Source organism: Elgaria multicarinata, chromosome 4 (assembly GCF_023053635.1).
Source record: "Elgaria multicarinata webbii isolate HBS135686 ecotype San Diego chromosome 4, rElgMul1.1.pri, whole genome shotgun sequence".
Classification (NCBI taxonomy): Eukaryota; Metazoa; Chordata; class Lepidosauria; order Squamata; family Anguidae; genus Elgaria; species Elgaria multicarinata.
In genome coordinates this window covers 76,336,796-76,359,186 of record NC_086174.1, presented here as the reverse complement: position 1 = coordinate 76,359,186, position 22,391 = coordinate 76,336,796, and the positions used below count along the sequence as shown (strand labels likewise).

The following is a 22,391-nucleotide window of genomic DNA, read 5'->3' as shown; positions in this document are numbered from 1 at the left end:
GATGGGGGCTCGCAGCTTTGCAGGAAACATGCCTGTTGTCAGCACCTGGCAAGGGCATATTGCAACTGATGCTAGTCACTACAACACCTTTCTTTCTTTCTTTCTTTCTTTCTTTCTTTCTTTCTTTCTTTCTTTCTCTCTCTCTCACATTTAGAGAAGCTAGGCACCCTATGCAGCAAAGCTCCAGGTGCACCTACCATCTTCATTTCCCTGGAGAGCCTCTGGGCCAGTGAAGATGGTGGTCCCCTGGCCAGCACTTTGCTACACAGCATGACCAGCAGCCCAGCTGGTCATGCTGTTGAAAAGGGAGCCCTTCCTGGCTCCTGCTGCTACCTAGTAAGCTTGAGTGTGTGTCCGTGTGTCCATTTAGACCAACACTTTGTTCACACAGTGGCCAACTGGCTGTCAACATGTGTTTGTGTATATTGTGGGGGGTGAGTGCTGTTGAGGGGCAGGGGCTGGAGCAGCACTTATCATTGGAAATCGCACTCAAACCCCGGGGATGACTCACATGAGAGAGCCAATCCATCGTGTGTGTTGTATGTGAGCTGACAGAGTCTGAATATTTTTTTCATTTATCTGCACAGATAAAAATTGCAATATATTTAGAAATGGAAGCTGTGTTTTTTAGAAATCCAAGCTCTGCACTAGGTTCAGTGTGGAATTTAGCACAAGTGGAACCCTACACATATAAACACCCCTATCTACACTTCCCACAGTGTTTTTATATGGGAGAACACACGTTAGAGATGGTGGGCTGTGTTCCACTAGTCTGCCATTGGACTAGTGCTTAGGGAACTAGCGCCATTTCTTTCACCTTATATAAGCAACCATCAGCCTAATCAAAGGACTCTTATGTTTTCTTCCGTCTTTTTCTTTTGTGCAAACAACTTTTGATTACAATTTTGTAAAAGTCAGCTAGTGTGACACAGTTGTCTCGTGACTGTGTGTGTGGCTCTTGCATGTAAGCAGTACCAGTATCATGTTTCTTTAGTAATTTGTGCTAATGCTACAATTTTGTTTTTGCTTTTTTGTATGGGCGGGCAGTTCCACTACCAAAGAAGACCCTGTAAAAGAGGACTCTGACCTGGGAAGCCCTGCCTTGACAGACGAACCTTCTGAAGCCCTGAACACTCCAGAAAGTGAAAGCAGCAAAGAGAACCACACCAGTGACTCAGATTCAGATGGCCCTATACTCTACACAGATGATGAAGATGATGATGATGCATGTAGTGGAAGTAAGATGGCCGTTAATCACTTTTAAAGTGAGAGAAAAACCCCATACTTGTTGTCAAATTAAGTTTCCCTTTGCTTTGTATCTCCATGAAGTCATTGCTACATGGAGAAGCAGGGCTGCCCCTACCATGAAGTGGGAGGAAGCGGGCGCAGCAGACCGCGGAATAGGTGAGGAGTGGTGCTCTACCCCTTCAAAGAGTCTGCTACTTCTTGATCCTGCTGGTTGCCTGCATAGCGGGACAGCTGGCTGCCCATGCAGGCAGCTGGCAGGACCAATAAGCAGCTGCTTGCTTGCATGCTGCGCCTCCCCTCCCGCTCTGCCCCACTCTACTTCTGCACCTCCCGACCCTGCCTGCCTGGTCCCGTGCAGCTGGCTGGGCTGTTTACTTTTGTTTGTGTGCGTAGGCATGTCCACCTCCCCAGTGCGCTGGTCGGGCAAAGTATTATGCCCACCTCCCCTGTATGAGGTCGGGCAAAGTATTGCGGGAACTCCCGGAAGTTCCCGGACCTCTTATGATACTTTGCCCCACGTGCAGTTGCCGCACGGCTCCTGAAGGTGGAAACCCCTTATAGGTAGCGCGCTGGGGATGTGCCGGGCATGCCGATGCGCACAAACAAAATTAACCCAGCTGACAGGTGCACAGCTGTTGAGGCACACTGCGTGTGTGTTCGCCTGCCCAGGAAAGAAAGCGGCTGTGTGGTGGGCAGGCAGATCGGGAGGGAGGGTGGCGACCTGCCTTGGGCTGGGCCTTTGCAGAAGTGTCAACAGTTAGGGAAAGCAGAGTTCCTTGCTGCAGTCATTGGCACTGTAGGGGTGATAACAACAATACCAGCTTCAGCAGTTAGTGCACACCTAGGAACAGCTGTTCCTGCTACCAGTGGAATAGCATTGTTGCTAAAGTTAGTGCGGTGTTTTGATACAGGGGCCCTCTGGTTTCCTTAAATAGCAGAATGCCATTACCTTGGTTGGGGTACATTTTTGAATATTTTAACTATTTTGATTGCTTTTGCATCTGCTGCTGTTCTATGTTATACTGTAAACTGGAAGGATGATTTTAATTGTTAAATGATTGACTTGTTGTAAGCTGCCTAGAACTCCTTGGAAATAAGGTGAACTATACATATTTTTAAAGGAATACATAAATTTTAATGGATTTTTACTTCTGCTTTATCTGGGATTTTACCTCTTGGCTTTACTTACCTATCTGTTGTTTTATATTTTTGCTTCTGCGTTTTTGCATCTTATATTTTAATATTGTGTTATAAGCCTCCTTGAGGCTGTATTGGTGAAAGGTGGGATATAAATATTACACATAAAAATAAATTAAATATACATGTTATTGATAGAAGTTAATAGGCTAGGAGGGTTTTGTGGGAAAGTGTCAAATTGCTTGTTCCTTCTGATTGTTTTGAGATCAAACTGCTTTTCTCCAGAAACCTTTGCTCTTGATCTCTGTGTGTGCACTAAACACATGTTTCCCACCCACCCCACCAATGATAACTATATCGTAACAGCACAACCCTATGTGTTTTTATTCAGAAATAAATCCCACTTTGTTCAATAAAACTTTCTTTTTCTCCTTTCCCCTGGTGCTTTGCTTTCTATAGGAAATAATAAAATTGTTAAAACTCAGAAACTTACTCCCAGGTACATATGTATAGGATTGCAGCCTGAACGTGTTATATATTTGTTTAGGAATAATTATTTGTCAGGAATGCTAAGGGCAATAATTTAAAAGATGAAAATGCATTAAGAAATGAGAGATGACTAAAATTGCTTTATCCTGCTCCAAATCTGCCAAAGCAGAGTTTATACCAAATTATTTCCTAGGTTTTGCAGGAAGTTTGTGATCTTTTTGACCTCCTCCTAATCAGCAGGTTGTTCCTTTCTGTTATGAAGTAGGTCAAAAATATTTTTGCTTTGCATATTAATTTTAAAAAAATCCTCCACTGAAAGGAGCAAAATGATAGAGACAGTCCACATTTAAAGGCCCTTGCTAGAGTTTGATATATTTAAACCTGAATATAAATGAATGAAAAATCTCTCTTTATCTTCTTCCTACACACCATCCCAGGCTCTTTAGCAAGTAAAATACGTCGTAGAGATACTCTGGCAATCAAACTTGGCAATAGGCCATCGAAAAAAGAACTGGAAGACAAAAACATCTTGCCGAGAACATCTGAAGAGGAGAGGCAGGAAATCAGACATCAGATCGGCACAAAGCTAGTGAGGTATCAGTTGTCATCTGAGCAAGTTTGGGAGGTGAGGGGAAAGCGTGACGGCACGCCTGGTGTCTGCAACAGACTTTGTTTCCCAGTCCTTTGAGCTGGAGGTATGCTTTAACACAGCGAAATAAATAAATTACACTTTAAAATTAAATAAATTACACTTTATAATTATGAGTCCACTAAAGGACTCTTGGTCTGACACTTGGTCTGGCTAAGTTTGCTCTCATCTGAATAGAAGGAACACACTGACGCTTTCCCTTCTTCAAATGTAACAGTATTGTTCATAACCAATATCTTGGCCACATTCCACTCCCAACCATTCATACTTTTTCTGCTGAAGCTAGGCCAAATACATAAGGCAAAATAAATATTTTGAGTGATTTCAGACGTGCTCTTGATGAATTTCCTTGATCAGTTCACAGCTTGCAGTGGCATGAATCAAAGAGTATTTTGCCTTGACTGTGCATAAATATCTCCAGCCTTACACCTTCTCTGGCCTTTTATTTTTCTATTGCATAGTCTCATTTGATTCCCTCATGCATTGCCTGAGCCTATTGAAGTAGGTGAGTGGGTTTTTGTTTTGTTTTTACTGTTAATGAATGGATTAGTCATTTTATTTTGGTTTTCTAAGAATGCAAATTCACTTTATCTTAAGTTTGCTCCGTCCTAGCAGCCTAAAAGCATACATGTCATTGATTCATACATAAGCACATTCAGTTACATACTTTATTTTGTGAAAAGTTAATACAATTTTATACATAGATTTGGTATACTGACACCACACCTAAATGATAAATATGCATGTATTTCACAATCAAAATTATTCCTGTTCAGCACCAAAGTTATATAGTTATAATGGCACAGCCATTATAACTATAGATTGTCAATTGGCATTTGAAAAACTGTTTTGAAAATCAAGCCCCTCGAAGCCATCTGAAACCTTGATGACTGAATTCTTATTTCATTTTTTGCAGGAGACTTAGCCAGAGGCCTACTTCTGAAGAGCTAGAACAAAGAAACATCTTGCGGCGTAAGCATTCCAGCCTGATTGATATCTTTAGAAAGCTTCTGTTGGCCACTGTGTGAACAGAGTGCTGGACTAGATGGACCCTTGCCTGATGCAGCAAGCATGGCTCTTCTTATGTGCTTGTTAACTACCCCCGCATGTGAAAACTTAGTCATTGATTAAATCTGCAAGCTTCACCGTGAATCAAGTGAAGGTGCAGAAGGCCACCAAAGTATCTCATGGGACCTTCCTATGCTTATATCAAGATTCTCTTGAATTTAGTTCAGTTTCACTGTTTCTTCAATGTTTGATTCTCATCCAAATTCTTTTTATACCAGGAGTGGGCAATCCTCAGCCCTCGGCTGTATTTTGTGAGGGCTGCAGAGCCTCTTGCCGGCCTGGCTGGGGAGAAAGTGGCCCCTTCTGTCTGAGCAGGGAGGGAACAGCACTTTAAAAATGTAGATCCCACCACTCTGCTCAAGTGGTTGGCAAGGAACAACTGAGCAGTGGGGAAAAGGGGGCAGGTCTGAAGAGCAAGTTTATCTGCAGCACCGTCCTGTTTTTACCACTGCTCAGCTGTTCCCTGCTTAGCAGCAGGAGAGATTGGGGGGAGGGGGTGGTGTCCCTCACCCCTCCCCACCCCACCCCACACACATTGCTTTTAAGTTTAAGAATTTAAATTAACAACAGTGCTGTGGAATCTTAATCTGGATTGCAAGGAGAGAATGGTTAAACCTGAGGAGTGACTGGGGGGAAGTGAGTGAGGCAGAAGATGTATTCACTCTATGGGAATACAGCCCTCAGAGATGAAAAGTTGCCCATTGCATACAGACATGCATGTGCGTATGTGTGCGTGTATGTGTTTTTGTATGTATGTATATGTGAATGAAGGAATGGCGTATAAATATTTTTTTCCCTTGAGACGCTAGGATAGTGCACAATCACATGACATGCCAATCTGAAATCTAGATCAAAAAGCTTTAGACTTGTCCAGAATTCTGAGACGAAAGCAGGTAGTTTCTAGCATCGTGCACAGTGATTTGAATTAAGCATCTTGTTTTGTGACCAAGGCATCATATCTGTGCATTGGTTTAATAGGATTGAATTATAACAAGGAGGCTGAATATCTGTAATCTTTCACAGCGAGTTTAGTTAACAGCCACTTTATATTTAGCACATTGCAGATCTGGAGTCTTGGTGTCTGTGGGGTTTGCCATCTTGCCAAAACTGGCTTTCTAGAAACATGCTGTAGCTCTGTGTGCCAGCTGTGGAATATTAATGATTATCTTTGTATGTAAAACCAGCAAACAGAATATACTTTCTGCAGCATTCCAGTATCCCAGAGCTCTGTTTGTCTTTTCTTTTTCATTTCCCTAGCACGCCTGCAAAGTAATCTAAACATAACTAATCCCCACAGGGACATGGTGGAAAGTTCAGTTTTCAGTTTTATGCTCTGGATTACATTGGAGCACAAAACTTGAATGGTCTGTGTGTGACAAATGGTCAAACGGATAGATGGAAATCCTGTCAAATTAAATAGATCAGAAGGCAACATGGTATAAAATGCCATGCATTTGCTCTATATGGCAAAGCTACTGTGTTAAAAAGGGTGCTGATAGATACATAAGTTTGAGAGCCAAACCAGTATGGAGAAAAAATGGGTTAAGAATGTCTGAGCTGAGTTGTTCTCGCAGTACAGTGGCTACGTAATTGCAAATACAACTCACAACTCAATCTGCATCTACCACATAAATCAACCCATTTTCTGCATCCTTGTGGTGATGGGGTAAATATAGACTGAGTGGTAGTTGTGGTGAATAAATTGCAATGGCACTCTTCTAAGAGCACAACCTAGCCCAAATGGTCACTGTTGACATGCCATGTTAATCATATGAACTAATGATTTACTCTCCTCTAAAGCCAAATATTTTATTTGGTATATCACTGCTTAATTTGCCACCATCTATAGCCTGGATGAGATGCAATTCATGCAGGAGCAATAAAGTTCTAAAGCAGGGCTCTCGAGCCTCCGGCTCATAGGTCAAATCCAGCCTGCCTGGGGTCCCAATCCAGCCCTCTGGGGTTCCCCACTCTGACCAGTAATCATATGGTGGTTTTCTGGCTTTTGCACATTTTCCCCCATTCTAAAAGGTTGAAATGCCTTTCCTAAGACTCGTTACTAGCCGTAAGAGCTTTAAGCTGCAATATGCTTGCATTTTGCCTTTGGCACCACCTGCCACTGGAATGCCCCCCGCCCTTGATTTTGGCCCTTGGGCGGAAAGAGAGCCCTGTTCTAAAGAGATGTCTGACCTGCCAGACAGTATTTCTATGCTTCAGGAGCATAAATGCATTTTCCAAGCCAGTCCTTATAAGCCCCTCCCTTCACACACCTGAAGAAACTGAAGTGATTCAACATAGATCCTTCTGAACAAAATCACTCCTTTCTCCTCTGCTGTCCCATGCTGGAAGTGGTCTGGAAGGATTAGTGTGGCCAGATACAAAAGAGGACAGGGCTCTTGCATGTTTAAGAGTTGGGCAGAAGAAGGAATTCCAGCAGGTGTAGCTTTTCATGCAAGGTACTTCTTTTGAAATTCCTTCCTCTGCACAACTATTAAACATGCTTCCAGCACCCTAAAGGTAAGTGCATAAGCGCTCACAAACCTTAGGGAAGCGTTCAGATATTTATTTTATGCATTACATTTCTATACTCAATGGGCGGTGCACAAGAATTTAAACCATAAAATACAACACGATAAAATACAATATATGTATTTTATGGTGTTTGCGTTGTACCCTGCCTTGATCCAAAGGGAGAGGTGGGTAACATAAATAAATTATTATTATTATTAATATTATTATTATTATTAATAATAATAATAATAATAATATAAAAGTTTAAGATTACAGTATGAAATAAAAATAAAAACCCAAATAAAACCTAGCAGCAGTCCAAAGGTTTAAAATACATTTAAAATACATTTTAAACAACAGAAACTGAAAAACTAAAATGCCTAGGAAAATAACCTCTTCATCTGGCATCGAAAAGAGCACAACAGTTGCGACAGTCAAGTGTCTCCAGGAAGCTCTCTGATATGTGTATTGAAAAGGAAAGGCACTTTGTCCAAAAGCGCCATCATCCATTAGACAGAATGATCGTTGCCAATTTTAACCACACTTAGTTTAGCCATTCTTTCTTTGGGATGCTGGCTGTTTGTATTTTAATCCAATGTAATTTAAACTATGGGAGCTGCTTGTTCTCTGTTCCTTGTCTAGGATGATGACTATAGCATGGGTAATACACCACCTGGAATGGCTGAGAAATACAAACGTTGAAGTTTTGTGTAGCCATACAAGCATAACCTATTAATACTCCTTAAATACACTTTCCCCCTTCATCAAAAAATAGAAAAGAATGAAGAAGAGGAACAAGAAGCCAAGAGAGAGCTGAAGCGCAGTCTCAGCAGAAAGGTACACAAAATTTCTTGTTCAATAGACATCGGTCTGCAATGCCAAATGAAGCTGGATTTGTGCGTCTCCTTTTTGCCATTCCAGTGGGGCTTTTCGCGGTATCGTTGTGATGGAGATCTTTGAGAAGCCTGGACTTGCGAATGGGTTCAATCTAGGTTCTGTTAGCATTGCCTGATATGTGCACCACATATCAGACAGTGCTCAAATAATCAGGATTTCTAGGAGTGTTGGTTATTCATCAGAACAGGTTCTGCCTGGCCATTTCCTGTCGTGTGATTGTAAAACCTCACACTCATAGTGAAGGTATGGTGAGAATTGTAGTCCTATACTTTGCACAGGCAGTGAGTATTTCAGTAGAAACTACATTCAATCTCTTTGCTATAAATCCGTAGTGACTTCAGTTAACCACAACCATATATTATTAATAAATGATTAGCCTATAGCTAATTTTCCTCATACAGAACTACATCTCGCAAGTGGAGAACACTCTTCAGTACAGGCTCTTCAGTGAATCAGGGGAGTGTGGAAAGGGGCAGGGAGTCAGCCTCTCTCATTAGCTGAGTAGTATCTATGGAGTTGATGATGTTAACGTCTACGAGTGGGAGTCCACCCACCCAACCACAAAGTAAAGCAGCTTGATGTGCAGTTTGATCTGTGAAAAGCAGGTTTTTAGGTAGTGTTTATTCTGCTCTTCTTGCTTCGTGTGCCGCTGATGGACCAAAGCCAATTTCATGAAAAACCAGATAAAAACAGGAAATGCTTCTTAATGCGTTTCCACGTAGATGAATTCTGTGCCATCTTGGGCTTCATGGTAAGTGAGGCCTTAGCTAGACCTAAGGTTTATCCCAGGGTCGTCCCTGCCTGCTCCCGGGATCCCCTGTGTGTCATTTACATGATGATCCCGGGACGATCTCTGGAGAAACCTTAGGTCTAGCTAAGGCCTGAGAAAGCAAAAGCCAAGAATAGCCAGATATGCACCTTAGACTTCAGGAAAGCTGTCTTTAGGAAAGGTGGGTGGAAATACTTGAGAGGAGAGTGCAAGTTGGGTGGAAGTTCCTTAAAAGTGAGATATGGAAGGCACAATTGCAAAACATTCCAATGAGCAAGAAATTGTATTTATTTATTACATTTTTATACTGCCCAATAGCCGAAGCTCTCTGGACGGTTCACAAAAATTAAAACCACAATAATTTTATTTATTTATTTATTTATTACATTTTTATACCGTCCAATAGCCGAAGCTCTCTGGGCGGTTCACAAAAATTAAAACCACAATAAAACAGTTGCAGCCCAAAATAGGTAGAGTGATAGTGCAGGAACACCTAGACATTGTAAATAAATTTTAAGTCTTTGTGGCCTGACAAGTTGCATCCTAGGGTACTAAAGGAACTTGTAGATGTAATCTCGGAGCTTCTGTCTATAATTTTTGAAAAATTCTGGAGAACAGGTGAAGGCAATTAAATGTTCTGCCCATCTTCAAAAACAAGAAGAAAAGAGGATCCGGGCAACTACTGACCAGTCATTTTGACACTGATACCTGGAAAATTTCTAGAAGCAATCATTAATATCAGTCAGTCTGTGGGTATTTAGGAAAATTGCTGTGATCACAAAGAGCTGGCACAGGTTTCTCAAGAACAAGTAAACCCAAACCAATCTTATCTCCTTTTTAAAAATAATATATATTTTATTAATGCTCCAAAGACAAACAAATTAATTTCTTTTATTTACTATATTGCCCAATAGCCAAAGTGGTTTAAATCTAGTTGTTGATAGAGAGTAGTACATTTAACTCCCCCCCCCCTTTACTATACAGACAAAAATATAGGTAAAATCCATTGGCTACTTGAAGGTTTTCATTATAGTTCTTCATAATAACAAATTATATTTATACTGTATTCCATAATCTGAGGAAAGGCTTTAACAAATATTGCTGCATATGTCCCTGATTTGTCTTTAAAATAAAATTGTGCCATATTTTATAAAAACCAGATATTTGGATGAACTAATTTCAGTTGGTACATCATTTTTTCTGCCATGGCCATTTGCCACCATATCTCATTCTTTGACAGAATTACTAGGTAGATCAGGAGAATGCAGCAGACATACCATCTCTTGATTTCAGCAAAGCTTTCAGTAAGGTTATCCATGATAATCTTGTTGGCAAGCTGGTAAAATGTGAGCTATGTAAATGATAGTACTAGGTGATTTGTAGCTGGCTGATGGACCATACCCAAGGAGGGCTAATTAACGGCTCTTCATCAATGTGGAGAGAAGTGACAAGTGGGGTGTTGCAAGGTTCTGTCACAGGCCCAGTGTTGTTCAACATCTCTATGAATGACTTAGATGATGGAATATAGGGGATGCTCATCAAATTTGGAGATGGCACAAACTGGATGTGGTAACTAATACCTAGATGACCATCAAGAGCTCTTCCAATTCAATGATTCTAAATCCTGCTTGTTTTCTGTGCTTATCTCTTCCAGGGTTAGTCCTTGTCCTCAGTTTTCCTTTGGTTTATTAAACTTACCCTCTTTTACAGCTCAGTCTGAGACCAACAGTGGCTGAACTTCAGGCAAGACGAATCCTACGTTTTAACGAATATGTGGAAGTAACAGATTCTCCAGATTATGATCGTCGTGCTGACAAGCCCTGGGCAAGATTAACACCTGCAGACAAGGCAAGAAACAAAAATGGACTTATCAGTGCAACTTTTTTTCTGTATCTCAAAAACGTTAGCCACTTTGATGTTTAGCAGAGTCCCTTGCTAATTCCTGCAGTAGTGGTCACTCCCAGAGTGGAGTGCATCCGTCTGGAAGGAGCAATGCACTAAATGTGCCCCTTGTGCACTAAGCAATTTTGTAATGATTTATGTCATCTTATTCAAACTGGAATATGCTCTGTGGTGGCGTGCTTAGGCAGGAGAGGAGTAAATGAATGCTATCATGACTCCTATTTATAATGTTATCCTATCTGGACACTCCAGATCCTGCCCATACAGTATATGAGTGGGTGTGGTGTAGAGCAAGCCAATGAAAGCCAGCATGCAAATTATCACAGGGACTTTGGCATTACCGTTTCCCCCTCTGCCTATCTTATCTTCCTCTGTGAGCAAATATAGACTGAGATGGAGGAAGTTGTAGGCTGAAATCTTACCTTATTAAAACCCAAGAGGACGGGGGGGGGGGGGGGGTTGTCTTCCACTTCCTTTGCTTTCCTTAAGGGAGAAAAGGGGGAGACTGGGACCTCAGATAGATCATTTTCAAGTTCAGTTCAGAATTGCTGTTACTAAGGGTCTAAGTTAGTTGTTGCTAGCAAGTCTCACTCATTTCAGTGGGTCTACTCTAAGGCCGCTTCTACACCTGCCTTTTTTCCAGGGATTGTCCTGGGATGATCCCTGTGCATGCAGATGACACACAGGGGATCCCAGGAGCAGGCAGGGACAATCCTTCCATTTCCCTGGGATAATCCTTCGGTGTAGAAAGGGCCTAAGTGGACTAACATTGGATAGCACCCAGTGACTGAAACTACATGTTCTGGTTGAAGTGCAGCTACTCCTAAAAATGACAGCCCGGTATCTCTTCCTCCCACATTCTCCCCCCATAATAGTCAGCAATGCAGAACTCATGATGTAGTAATATCATCATTATGCAAGTTCCCCCACTCCACTTCATTTCAGGAGGGACAAGGAAATGTATGATGTGTTGGTATCACAGCATGTGTTGCATGACTAAATGTTACCATAGGAGAGAAGAAGAGCTGCAGAGTGGGTGTTTCAAGCTGCTAAAACCTAAGCCCAAAATGTTGTGCCTCCCAGCCCCGCCCTGACCTCTGTATATTGAGTGCAACGTGACAGACGGCTCTAAGCATATACATGTGTAGGGCTTAAATGCATAATCAGAAAGTGGTGTCAATGTTCCTAGTGGTGCATCGATTACATTTAGGGGAGTGTGAAAGGAAGACTCTAATACTGTACTAAAATGGTAAAACAGGGAGATACCTATTCCAGTTCTTAGCTCTTCATTTGCTATTGCTGAAACCATGCTTAGATATTACCACAAGAATTAAGCAAGATAATCCTCTGCTGAAACAGGAGATTGTGGTTCGAGATATCATTGTGATGATAGAGTATAATAATTTTGTCACACTGTAATGCTGTCCTGCGCTGAGAGATTTGTACTTCTAATGAGATGCTTTTTGTAAGGGATTATTGAAAGATATTAGTGGTATATAAAAACAAGCAAAATGAAAACAAAAAGCTGTGACCTTCATGGAGCAATGGGGCCTAAACGCGGTGGTTATTCTGCAATTAAAGTATTTGTAATAATACCTGTGTGAAGTTAATCACCCCTTTGAAGAAAGTTGCTTTGGAATAAATGAAGAGGTAGCAAATCCGTAACTATTTTTCTTTTTAAATCCCAATATTCATTCCCATGTAAAGTGCTCTGAATGGCTGCTGTGTTTTAATACCTGCCATCTGAAAACAAAGTCTTGGAATGTCCAAACATTTCACCTAATGTTACATAAAACTAAAATAGGAGCTATTTTCTAGATGAAAAGCATTATTCATCTTGCATGCCTAAAAGCTAGTCCTCAATCAGGAAGGGCAGGAATCCTGCAGCTTGCTCAATTGCTATGCATGAAGTATTAGTCATCCATCGCTCCGGGACTGCAGGCTGCAATAATCTCTTTTCCAGATGCCTGTTAAAAAAGGGGCTGGTTAGAGTGACAAGTTTCTCTTCTGCCACTGCCCTCCCCAACATTGTAGCTAGTGCAATTTTCTGTGCTTTTGTTTTCTACAGGAATTATTCTAGCATGAGCAAAAAATACTCTTTGAAATGAAGGAAATGGAAAGAATAATTAATTTACTAATCTAGGAGAGAGAAAACAGACAGTGAGTGTGACTTAATGCAACACAGGAGGGCTCTTGTGCACCATTTCCTGTATCTTCTGAAACAATGGAAGATCGGAAGAGGACAAATCTAAGGACGTAGGTGTGCTGAAGTCATAGAAGCAGCTCAGTGGTTCCCCAATTTTTACAGATATAGACAAGAATTCCTGAGCTGTTTGTGTTATAAGAGGTCTGACCCTAGAGTGATACGAGCAAGCATTTACATACTGTATAAGAGCAACATCATGTGAATTAGCTCTGAATTACTACTAGTCCACAATGAATCCAAAGATTTAAAACAAAGTGAGTTTTGGGGGCCTCTTCCTTCATTGAGGAGTAGGTTTCCCCTGACATTAATTCATGGGGGCTGGTCTCTCTTTTCAGTTACAGTTAAAACACCAAGATAAAATATTAACCTTCAATAAATAAATGACTGCACTGAGAAGAAGAGAGGTTCTATTAAATGGGTAGAGATTAGACCATCAGACACAAAATATCCTTTGCCATTTTCCAGAAAGGCCATTTGGTTACACAAAGGTATATTTTTATTGTTTCCATTTAAGAGCTATCCTCATATTTTGTGTCTTTTAATTAGGCAGCAATACGGAAGGAATTAAATGAATTTAAAAGCACAGAAATGGAAGTACATGAAGAGAGTCGACAGTTTACAAGGTGAGGAACTGATTTATTTCTAGACAACAAGCAATTCTTTGAATATTGCCCATTAGCAACGTTCTATAGCCTACCCCTTCCCTCAGGCAGGCAGCAAAAAAGAGAACTATTAAGCCCTAATGGGGTGTCACACATGACTAGCAGGATGCATTTGAGTCAGAAGTTGTGCAGGCACATCATTTACCTGTGGCTTAAAATAACAATCATCTGTCCATGAACACTCTAGATCTGGCACTGATACAGCAGAAACTGCACCCTTGCCCGGCCATTGGTTTGGTGGTGTAAATGCCCATAGGAATTGGGCCCAAAGTATAGGTTGCCTCAGCCACCTATTTATCTTGGTCAAACATAACTTCACATGACCAGCAATATGAAAAACTTTTTCTTTGTATGATTTTTTTTTTTGAGCAACCAGCATCCTAAGAAAGATATTGGATTTGTTTTCCATCTTATCTTGAAGATGAAAGCAAACGTTATAAATCTACACTTAAGCATTTCTCTATAATCCTTTGCCTCTGGTTTGCACTGTAGTCCACATAAACCTCACATTTTATTAGGAGTCAGGGGGAAAGAGAACTATCCAGAAATGTCCAAATGTAATCAAAAACTATTAGGCACCTGAGTCCTATTCCCCAACCTGGTGCCCTCCAGATGCGCTGGACTGTACATCCCATCATTCCCAGCCAGCATGGCCAATGGGGAAGGTTGGGAAAGGCTGATGGGCAAAACCACGCCAAGGACCTGACTTGAAAGAATCCTAGAAAATTGGATTCATTCAGAAACCCCTAAAACTGATATCACCATTGCTGCAACATAGTTTTTAAGATGAGTTGGCCAAGTAACCTCATATTCAGCTCAATATGTGCTTACAGTCCCAAATGCTTATATATAATGAACTAACTAGACCAAAGGAAAGGACTCTAAATAACTTAGAAAATGGTGCCTCTAAGGGACTACTTTAACTTTAGAAGCACGGGTCATCTATGCTCTTGAGAGTAGCTTCAGACATGATCAAAGCACAAAGGTTTTGTATTTCATTCCCTGCCCCAATCCAGAGATGTGCAAGTTCTATTTCAATTGTGAGAGAGGCAGGAAATTCAAGGCACTTGTGTGTCCTTTCCACTAGCTCCCCTAACTCCAAATCAAATTTCAATCCCCTAATATAATATAATAAAATAAATAAAGTAGGGAGACATTCTGCTGTTAATTTTTTTTAAAAAAATTATCAAACTACTTTAAATATAACCTAAATAAAGAATTCCCTTTGCTTTGTTTTTCTAAGGGATCAAAAATAATTACAAATTTGAAGCATTCACAAATATCCATTCAGCTTTCATTCTTTTAATCCCTGTAGTTATTAGAATACTATTCCAGATCAAATACCATACAAGAGAGTAAAGGAGTATTTTTGTCAATCACAGGCTTAAAAAGTGTAGCAGAGATTTCATTTTCATGTCAGTCATTCGGGCTTAAACATGTTTGAAATATGAATCCTCAAGACCTATATTATTATTATTATTATTATTATTATTATTATTATTATTATTATTATTATTATTGCACCATCAATGTACATGGTGCTATACATAGTAAAAGAATAAAACAGCAACACCCTGCCACATAGGCTTACATTCCAATAAAATCATAATAAAACAATAAGAGGGAAGAGAACGCAACCAAATAGGCACAGGGGACAATAAAACTAACAGTGTAAAAGTAAGAATCAAGTCAAGTTCTAAAAGCTGTAGAAAAAAGAAAAGTTTTCATTTGAGCTTTAAAAACAGTAATTGAAGCTGTGTTCTGCAAATGCTCTGGAAGAGAATTCCAGGCATAAGGGGCAGCGTGAGAAAATGGACGAAGCTGAGAAAGAAGTAGAGACCCTTGGGCGAGTAAGAAACATGGCATTCAACGAGCGAAGCAATAATGTGAAATGAGAGAAGAAAGATAGGGAGGAGCTATACTGTGACAAGCTTTGAAAGTCAATAGGAGGAGCTTATATTGGATTCTGAGGTGAATTGGAAGCCAGTGAAGAGATTTCAGAAGCGGAGTAACATGATCAGAACGATGGACCAAGAAGATGATTTAGCAGCAGAGTGATGAATAGAAACCAACGAACTAATGTGAGAAGAAGGGAGGCCAGTCAGAAGAAGGTTACAATAGTCCAGCCGAGAAATAACCAGTGCATGGTCTCTCTTGGCAGAAGAGACAGACAAAAACGATCTGATCCTGGCAATATTATATAAGAAAAAACAACAGGATTTAGCTACTGCCTCAATAGGAAGAAAACAGTTACTTATGATATTTATTATATTTAACTCCCTTCTTTTTTAACACGGACATTTTAGCATTCAGAATTTGGGCTTTTTTTAATTGTTCTGACCCTTCCTGGATCTTCAGGATGAGTAGAGAGAAAAACTGAAATAAATATATTTCTGTTTACCAATTGCAGGTTTCACCGTCCATAATTGACTGAAAATATCCTGTAGTCCACACACAAACTTAATTCCTGGGGAAAGCACAGCATCTCAAAGACCTGAGAGCACATTGCAACTGAAATATCTGCAGCAGTTGAACCTGAAGTCATTGAAGAATGTGGTTCCCACATTTAACAAAAAATATGACTAGGAGAGATCCTGAGAGCAATGCAGAAATGGCCATTTAAAAAGAGGAAAGAGAATTGAGAGCATCTTGCTCATTGTAAATGATAGTTTTTCCCCTCATTAGCACTTGGCCAAAGAAGAAGTACTGAAGATAATATCACATTCTTTTGTTGACAAGAAGTAATAAGAATCCACTTTCAAGTAGGGTGCGAACAGATAGAGCAGAGTCTTTTTACTTATCAGCCAACAAAAGAATGTTAGAACAAAATTATTAGCATTCTTCATGGAAGTCATTTAATGCTATATTAGGATATCGGATGTCTTAACGTGCAGATCCAGGAATGTGAGCAGTTCCGTGTATGCAGTTCCAGAATCCTCAGCTTTTTGTAGCCAGGTGGAGAGCTACCAAGTCCCCTTTTCATAAACAGCACTTACATTGCAGCAATTTAGTGTAGTGCCAGTGAATTTGCCAGTAATAAGTTCTAGCATGATCCATAATCATTTTTACAAATGTTGACTGTCATGCTTTTAAAATGTGCATTGAGACTGCAAATTTCTGCATAGTTAGATTCGTGTGAGTTGTAGAAATTTCATTAGAACTTTTGAGCATGTAACTATGCACAGGATTGCAGTACAAATGTATGTTCTTTTATATGTTTTTTTAGAAGTGCAAAACCATAGGTCCTGCATAATCATGAATCAATTTGAGAAATATGTCTAGGAAAAAGAAATATGTGAGACAATAAGAACACAGTGAAAAGATGCAAACTATTTATTTTATTTTTAAAATCATGGCCAAAGTGATGACTTCAAACCTTGTTCAGGCAGACAGTATTGACAATCAAATTCTGAAGCCAAACTGAGAAACGAATGTAAACAAAGCAGCTTATCAAGTAGTTTGGAGGTATACAATGTCCTTTATTTGTAGCTTTAGCTACATTTAATGGTTACTTGAATTCGGGTAAGCACCATAAGGTCTAGAGGCTGAATCTCACACACCCTCCAAAGCTTCCCTTCCAACCTATGCTTCTGCTAGCTGCCAGCATGATTGGACATTCCAGGGCAGGAGGAGCTTTTCTGGTGGTGGCGGTGGGGGAAGCATTTGCAAGTCACATAGAATAGGTGGGCATTACATTGCCTATGTTTTGGACTATTGGCCAAGAAAGCGATCCTCCAGGTGGAGGGATCCCTTAGATCATAGCAGAGCTTTGTTTCTCCACACCCCCTTGCATGTGTGCACAGGCGCTACACCAGGGCAGTCTGTAGAATGGAGGCCTGTGCACATTTCCTAAACCTTTGTTCATCCTACTCCCTCCACTTGGTCAAGAAGAGAGAAACGGGCAGGACTGGGATATGGGAGGTGGATACAGATCTCCCACTCTCTGAAAGAGCCTGATGCACTGAGTGTGCCAAGAGAGCAAACAAGGAAAACCAGAGGTCTGTCATGCCAGACCTTACAAGGACCCCCTCAGCCTGTAGGGGAAAGGATCATGTCATATGTGTATCTATAAAATCCTCATGAAGACAGCAGAAAGGCCTTGGAACCTACAGCCTGTATTTGCTGTGTGTGAATAATGTGGAGCAAATTGTCTACTTTTATACTATCTTGTAATTGTATTGTGAATATATGGTTAGCTAAGTTTAAATATTATAAGGTGGTGTGAAAGGCAATATGTGCTTTATTATGTTGGCCCTAAATATGGTGGCTTATTATAAGCCTATGACATTGTTTACACTAAAAATTGTCTTATATTAGCACTTATTTATCCTTTTAATGTACACAATGAAATACCTGGCCTGAAATACACAAGGGCATGTATTGCAGTATTACAATATATATATATGCTATTTATCCTTTTTAATGTATGTACATACTACAGTTTATTTTTGTCCATGTGCCCTGTTTAGTTCTTAATTATAAAAGATATGTATTTTTTTCAGGCAATAAATGGTCTCTGTCATGATTTTTTTTAAAACTGCAGAACTTGTTTTATCCTTCTGGATTGTTTAGTTATAAAATTAAGTTATTGGACACTGCAGTCTTATACATATCTACTCACTTGTACGTCCTATGGAGTTCAATGGGAACCTATTCCCAGGTAAGTGTGTTTAAGACTGCAGCCTGAATTTTTAAAAAGCAGAAACACAGCAAGGCTATGCAGGTGTTTGCTTGAAACATGGGTACAGTTAAAGTGGGGGTGGGACATGAACAAGCATGCAAGCCTCGCCCCCAAATGTCCCTGTGCTGCCAGCTACATTAAAGACTGTTGTGGTTGAACACACAGATCTGAACATGCTTAAAAAGCTGCCACAATTACGAATCTTGCTTTATCAATGTGCGACAGTATTTAATGCAGCAGGGGGGCGCAGGGATGGGTCACGCGTACTCACCATACCCTGTCCCCAGTTTAGCTGCACTCATGTTGTAGGCAAACATCTGCACGGGGCTACTGTAGCTGCTAATATTGTATTGTATTCAATCCATTGCTTTATTTGTATGCCACTTCTCTATACAGTTGCTCAAAGTGGTTCACAACAAAACATTATGAAAAAGCAGTGCAGTATTTTTTAAAAATCAGAAAAATTCATAACTACTACATAAAACATCAATATCAAAACAGTAATTAATTATTCCATTATCAACACAAACAAAGTGATGAAATACCCTCTTGATTGTGCTAGTTAGACTAGCAGTAGAGTATTGCCTCTTAAAGAGCTTCAGAGGGAAGTTGGGGGCGCTGGTGGTCAATCCCAGTTCTTGCTAGGATCAGGATGAAACACCCTCTGGCCTGGTTAACAATCAGCAGGTAACAGAGCGCTCCCCCCTCTAGGAATGGTGCTTACTAATACAAATGTTATTACGAATACAATGTTACTTTTCCATTAACTGCAGCTGCATTTTTGCTTTTCTAAAGTTAAAGTTAAAAGCAGCAACATTTCCCACTCATATTTGCCAAAAGTGATACATCTTCTTAACTTCTAAACGTTGGGTAAAACTGCAGAAATGTCAGTAACAAATACTGATATCCTAATCAAATCACTTCTTTGCAAGCAATTAGATGGATTAAAAATTTAAGTGAAACTGTAATGCTGCTATATGAGAACATACCATGATGCTATTCATCATGGTATGTTATAATACCTCTCCTGTCTGAGGAATTTGTTGGAGAACTTGACCTAGATTTCCTCAGCTGCACAACTAAGAAAGGGCAGGGGGGACTTCTCAGCACTGAATTTTCATACTGGAAAAAGCTGTTCATGTGCCGATTTCTGTTTAGCAATGCTAGGTCACAATCTGGAGATCATGTCTGTCTCGAACAGTACTACAACAGTCAAAGAAAAAACAGCTGTGCTTCTCTTGCCCTGATCCCATTCCTAACTATTTCTCAGTTTTGTTCTTACAGCAGGTAAGAGGAGAGGATGAGCAATGGGACCAAGGAATGTGGGGCATGAATACATACAGCTGCTTCAGAGCTGTAAGAGAGGGAGAAAACTGCAATTTGCAAGTTGTGATCTGGCACATTTATATATCTATAAAAGCACAGAAGCCTTGTCAGAAAAAAAACCAGTTAACAGCCTTATGGAAAGAAGGGCAACTAATTAAGATGTGAACCCTATCCTGTTCCTGTTGGTAAATGACAAGTTATACAGTGCTGCTACAGTTAAGGCAGTTACTTAAATACAGGCATCTGACAGTTTTATTTATTTATTTATTTATTACATTTTTATATCGCCCAATAGCCGAAGCTCTCTGGGCGGTTCACAAAGCTCTCTGGGCGGTTCTCTTGCTTCTCTTGCTCTCATTCAACAAGTAGAATTCTCCCAGAGCACTTAATTTTTATATTTTACATATACTAGTAACGACAGCTTAAAATAAATAAGCAATACGGCTAAGGCAACTGTAACACTTCACATTATACAGTAAGCGAGGGGAGCTTTTTCATGTGGAATCGCAGAGCTTCAGATTTTGGACAGACACTTGTTCTTGTGTCTATGGGCCACATGAAATGCTTTCCTGAATTGCTGCAGCACAACGGAAAATAATGCTGAAGGGGGCACTTCAGGGGGCCACTACATGCAACTCAGCAAGGGGAAATCAAACTCACAGTAAGTTGAAACCTGAAAAAAAGAGAGATGTTGAGCAATGGCTGTGCTACCATAGCTCCTGGGGAAATTGCAAGAAGAAAGAAAGTGATCCCAGACATGCAAATGCAAACGGGTTAACTGAAATGAATCATGTGGTCAGCACCTTTTCAGCACTGAAAGGCAGTACAAAGAGTCAGCAATTATTTTAGGAAATTTGATCATGTTCCAAATCCACTCTCATACTTTGCAAGCTGATATGGTATGTATGGTTGTTTTGACACTAGGGCACTTCAGCGGCACTGTTTTTCTTCAATCAGCTGGAAATAAAATTACAATATAGCACTTAATATAACACTATATTTGCTAGCATAGCAGTGCCCAACTCCGTACCCACGATCCTTCTTTAATGTTTACTGTTGGGTAAGTGCTAGCAAAGGTCCCCTGCAATTGGAATTGCAAGCTTTCTCCCTCCAACTTCTGCTTGTCCAGCACAGCCAATGCATTGCCGCTTCATTAGGCTTAGGGATAATGTAGTATTGGTTCCTCCACAGAATTCAGTATACCCCAAAGTTAAAGCACATATATCTATGGCTCAAAATGCCAAAATTCTCCATCTATAAGACCAAAATAGCATGAACAAACCCTCCCTCCTAAACATTTGTAACCTGCCCTTCCTTAAAGGAGTACAAGGTGGCATATATGGTCCTGTGCCCCCCTGCTTTCATTCTCAATACAATTCGGTAAGATAGCTTAGGCCAGGGCTGCACAACCTGTGGCTCAGGGGCTGCACAGTTTTACTTGTGGAGAATGTGGACAGGGAGACATTTTTCTCCTCCTCTCATAATATTAGAAACCAGGGTCATCCCGTGAAGCTGATTGGTGGGAGATTCAGGACAGATAAAAGAAAGTGCGTCTTCACACAGCTCATAGTCAAACTGTGTAATTCACTACCATATGATGTAGTGATGGCCACCAACTTGGAAGACTTTAAAAGGGGATTGGAGAAATTCCTGGAGAAGCTTATCAATGGCTACTAGTCTTGATTGTTCTATGCTACCTCCAGTATCAGAGGCCATAAGCCTCAGTACACCAGTTGCTGGGAAACATGGGTGGGAGGGTGCTGTTGCACTCATGTGCGTTTTATACATTGTGCTTTTTATACTGTATTTTGTATTTGTGTTTTTAGACTATTGGTTGTTTTATCATGGTTTAGATTTCTGTGAACCGCCCAGAGAGCTTTGGCTATTGGGCGGTATAGAAATGAAATAAATAAATAAATAAATCAAGTCCCGCTTGTGGGTTTCCCTTCAACAGCTGGTCAGTCACTGTGTGAACAAAATGCTGGACTAGATGGACACTTGGTCTGATCCAGCAGGGCTCTTATGTGCTTACTTATTTTTATTTTTCTATTTTTGTTTTTTTAAAAAACATGCATACATAAATTTGTATAGTCCTAGCAATGAATATATATATGAAATGCATATATATGAAAATACAACTTACTAGCAATTATATATAGGCTTCAACAAAAGCAAACCAGATATCCAAATAAGTATCCATTTTAAGGTGGCCTCTATATGCCACCCATTCATATTTTAAAAGTGCTGTAAGGTCCTCAATCCATTGCATTATAGATGAGCATTTATAATTCCAATATTAGTCTTTCAGCTGTCAAGAGGGAATGGAGAATATCCACAAAGTTGGTAAATAATTTAAAAGAGTGTGTACATCAGTGAATATTAAAGACTGTTCCAGTGCAAAATATAATAACCTCCTCCCCAGAAGAAGCAACTAAACATAACCAAAACATATAATTAAAAGCAGCATGCTTTTACTCTGGACCCCCAAGAGTATCCTGGCACTTCCAATGCGGCTGAATTCCTCCCTCCCCATTTTTACTCTCTACTCTCTCCCCAGAGCTCCTGATACAAATTGCTCTTACGAGCCATCACTATCAGGATTATTAGTGTGCATGTGCGTGTGTATATGTGCATGCATGTACAAGCCAGCAAGCATCAACATACAAGCCTTAAGGTCGAAAAGAGAGTTCATCCCTGGTTTAGGCTGACAGATGGTGATTGGCCCAACTCACCCAGTGACTTTCATGGCTAAGTGAGGATTTGGCCCTGGGTCTCACTGGTCCTAGTTTATCACAACGCTAGCTCTTCCCCTGAGTGCTTTTGAAGCCAACCTATTTCTGAAGAAA

At 40.3% G+C, this 22,391-nt stretch overlaps 1 protein-coding gene across 1 annotated transcript in view; it reads left to right on the top strand.

The window, feature by feature from the left end:
• The window catches only part of PHACTR2 (phosphatase and actin regulator 2), a 60,196-nt gene extending 43,322 nt beyond the window's left edge, over positions 1–16,874 (top strand). The window contains exons 7-13 of the mRNA XM_063124585.1: positions 1,048–1,238; positions 3,312–3,468; positions 4,440–4,495; positions 7,878–7,939; positions 10,479–10,616; positions 13,423–13,499; positions 15,949–16,874. Coding sequence (XP_062980655.1) covers positions 1,048–1,238; positions 3,312–3,468; positions 4,440–4,495; positions 7,878–7,939; positions 10,479–10,616; positions 13,423–13,499; positions 15,949–15,964 — 697 coding nt within the window. The 3' untranslated portion in view covers positions 15,965–16,874. The remainder of the gene's footprint in view (positions 1–1,047; positions 1,239–3,311; positions 3,469–4,439; positions 4,496–7,877; positions 7,940–10,478; positions 10,617–13,422; positions 13,500–15,948) is intronic.
• Positions 16,875–22,391: the final 5,517 nt, after the last annotated feature.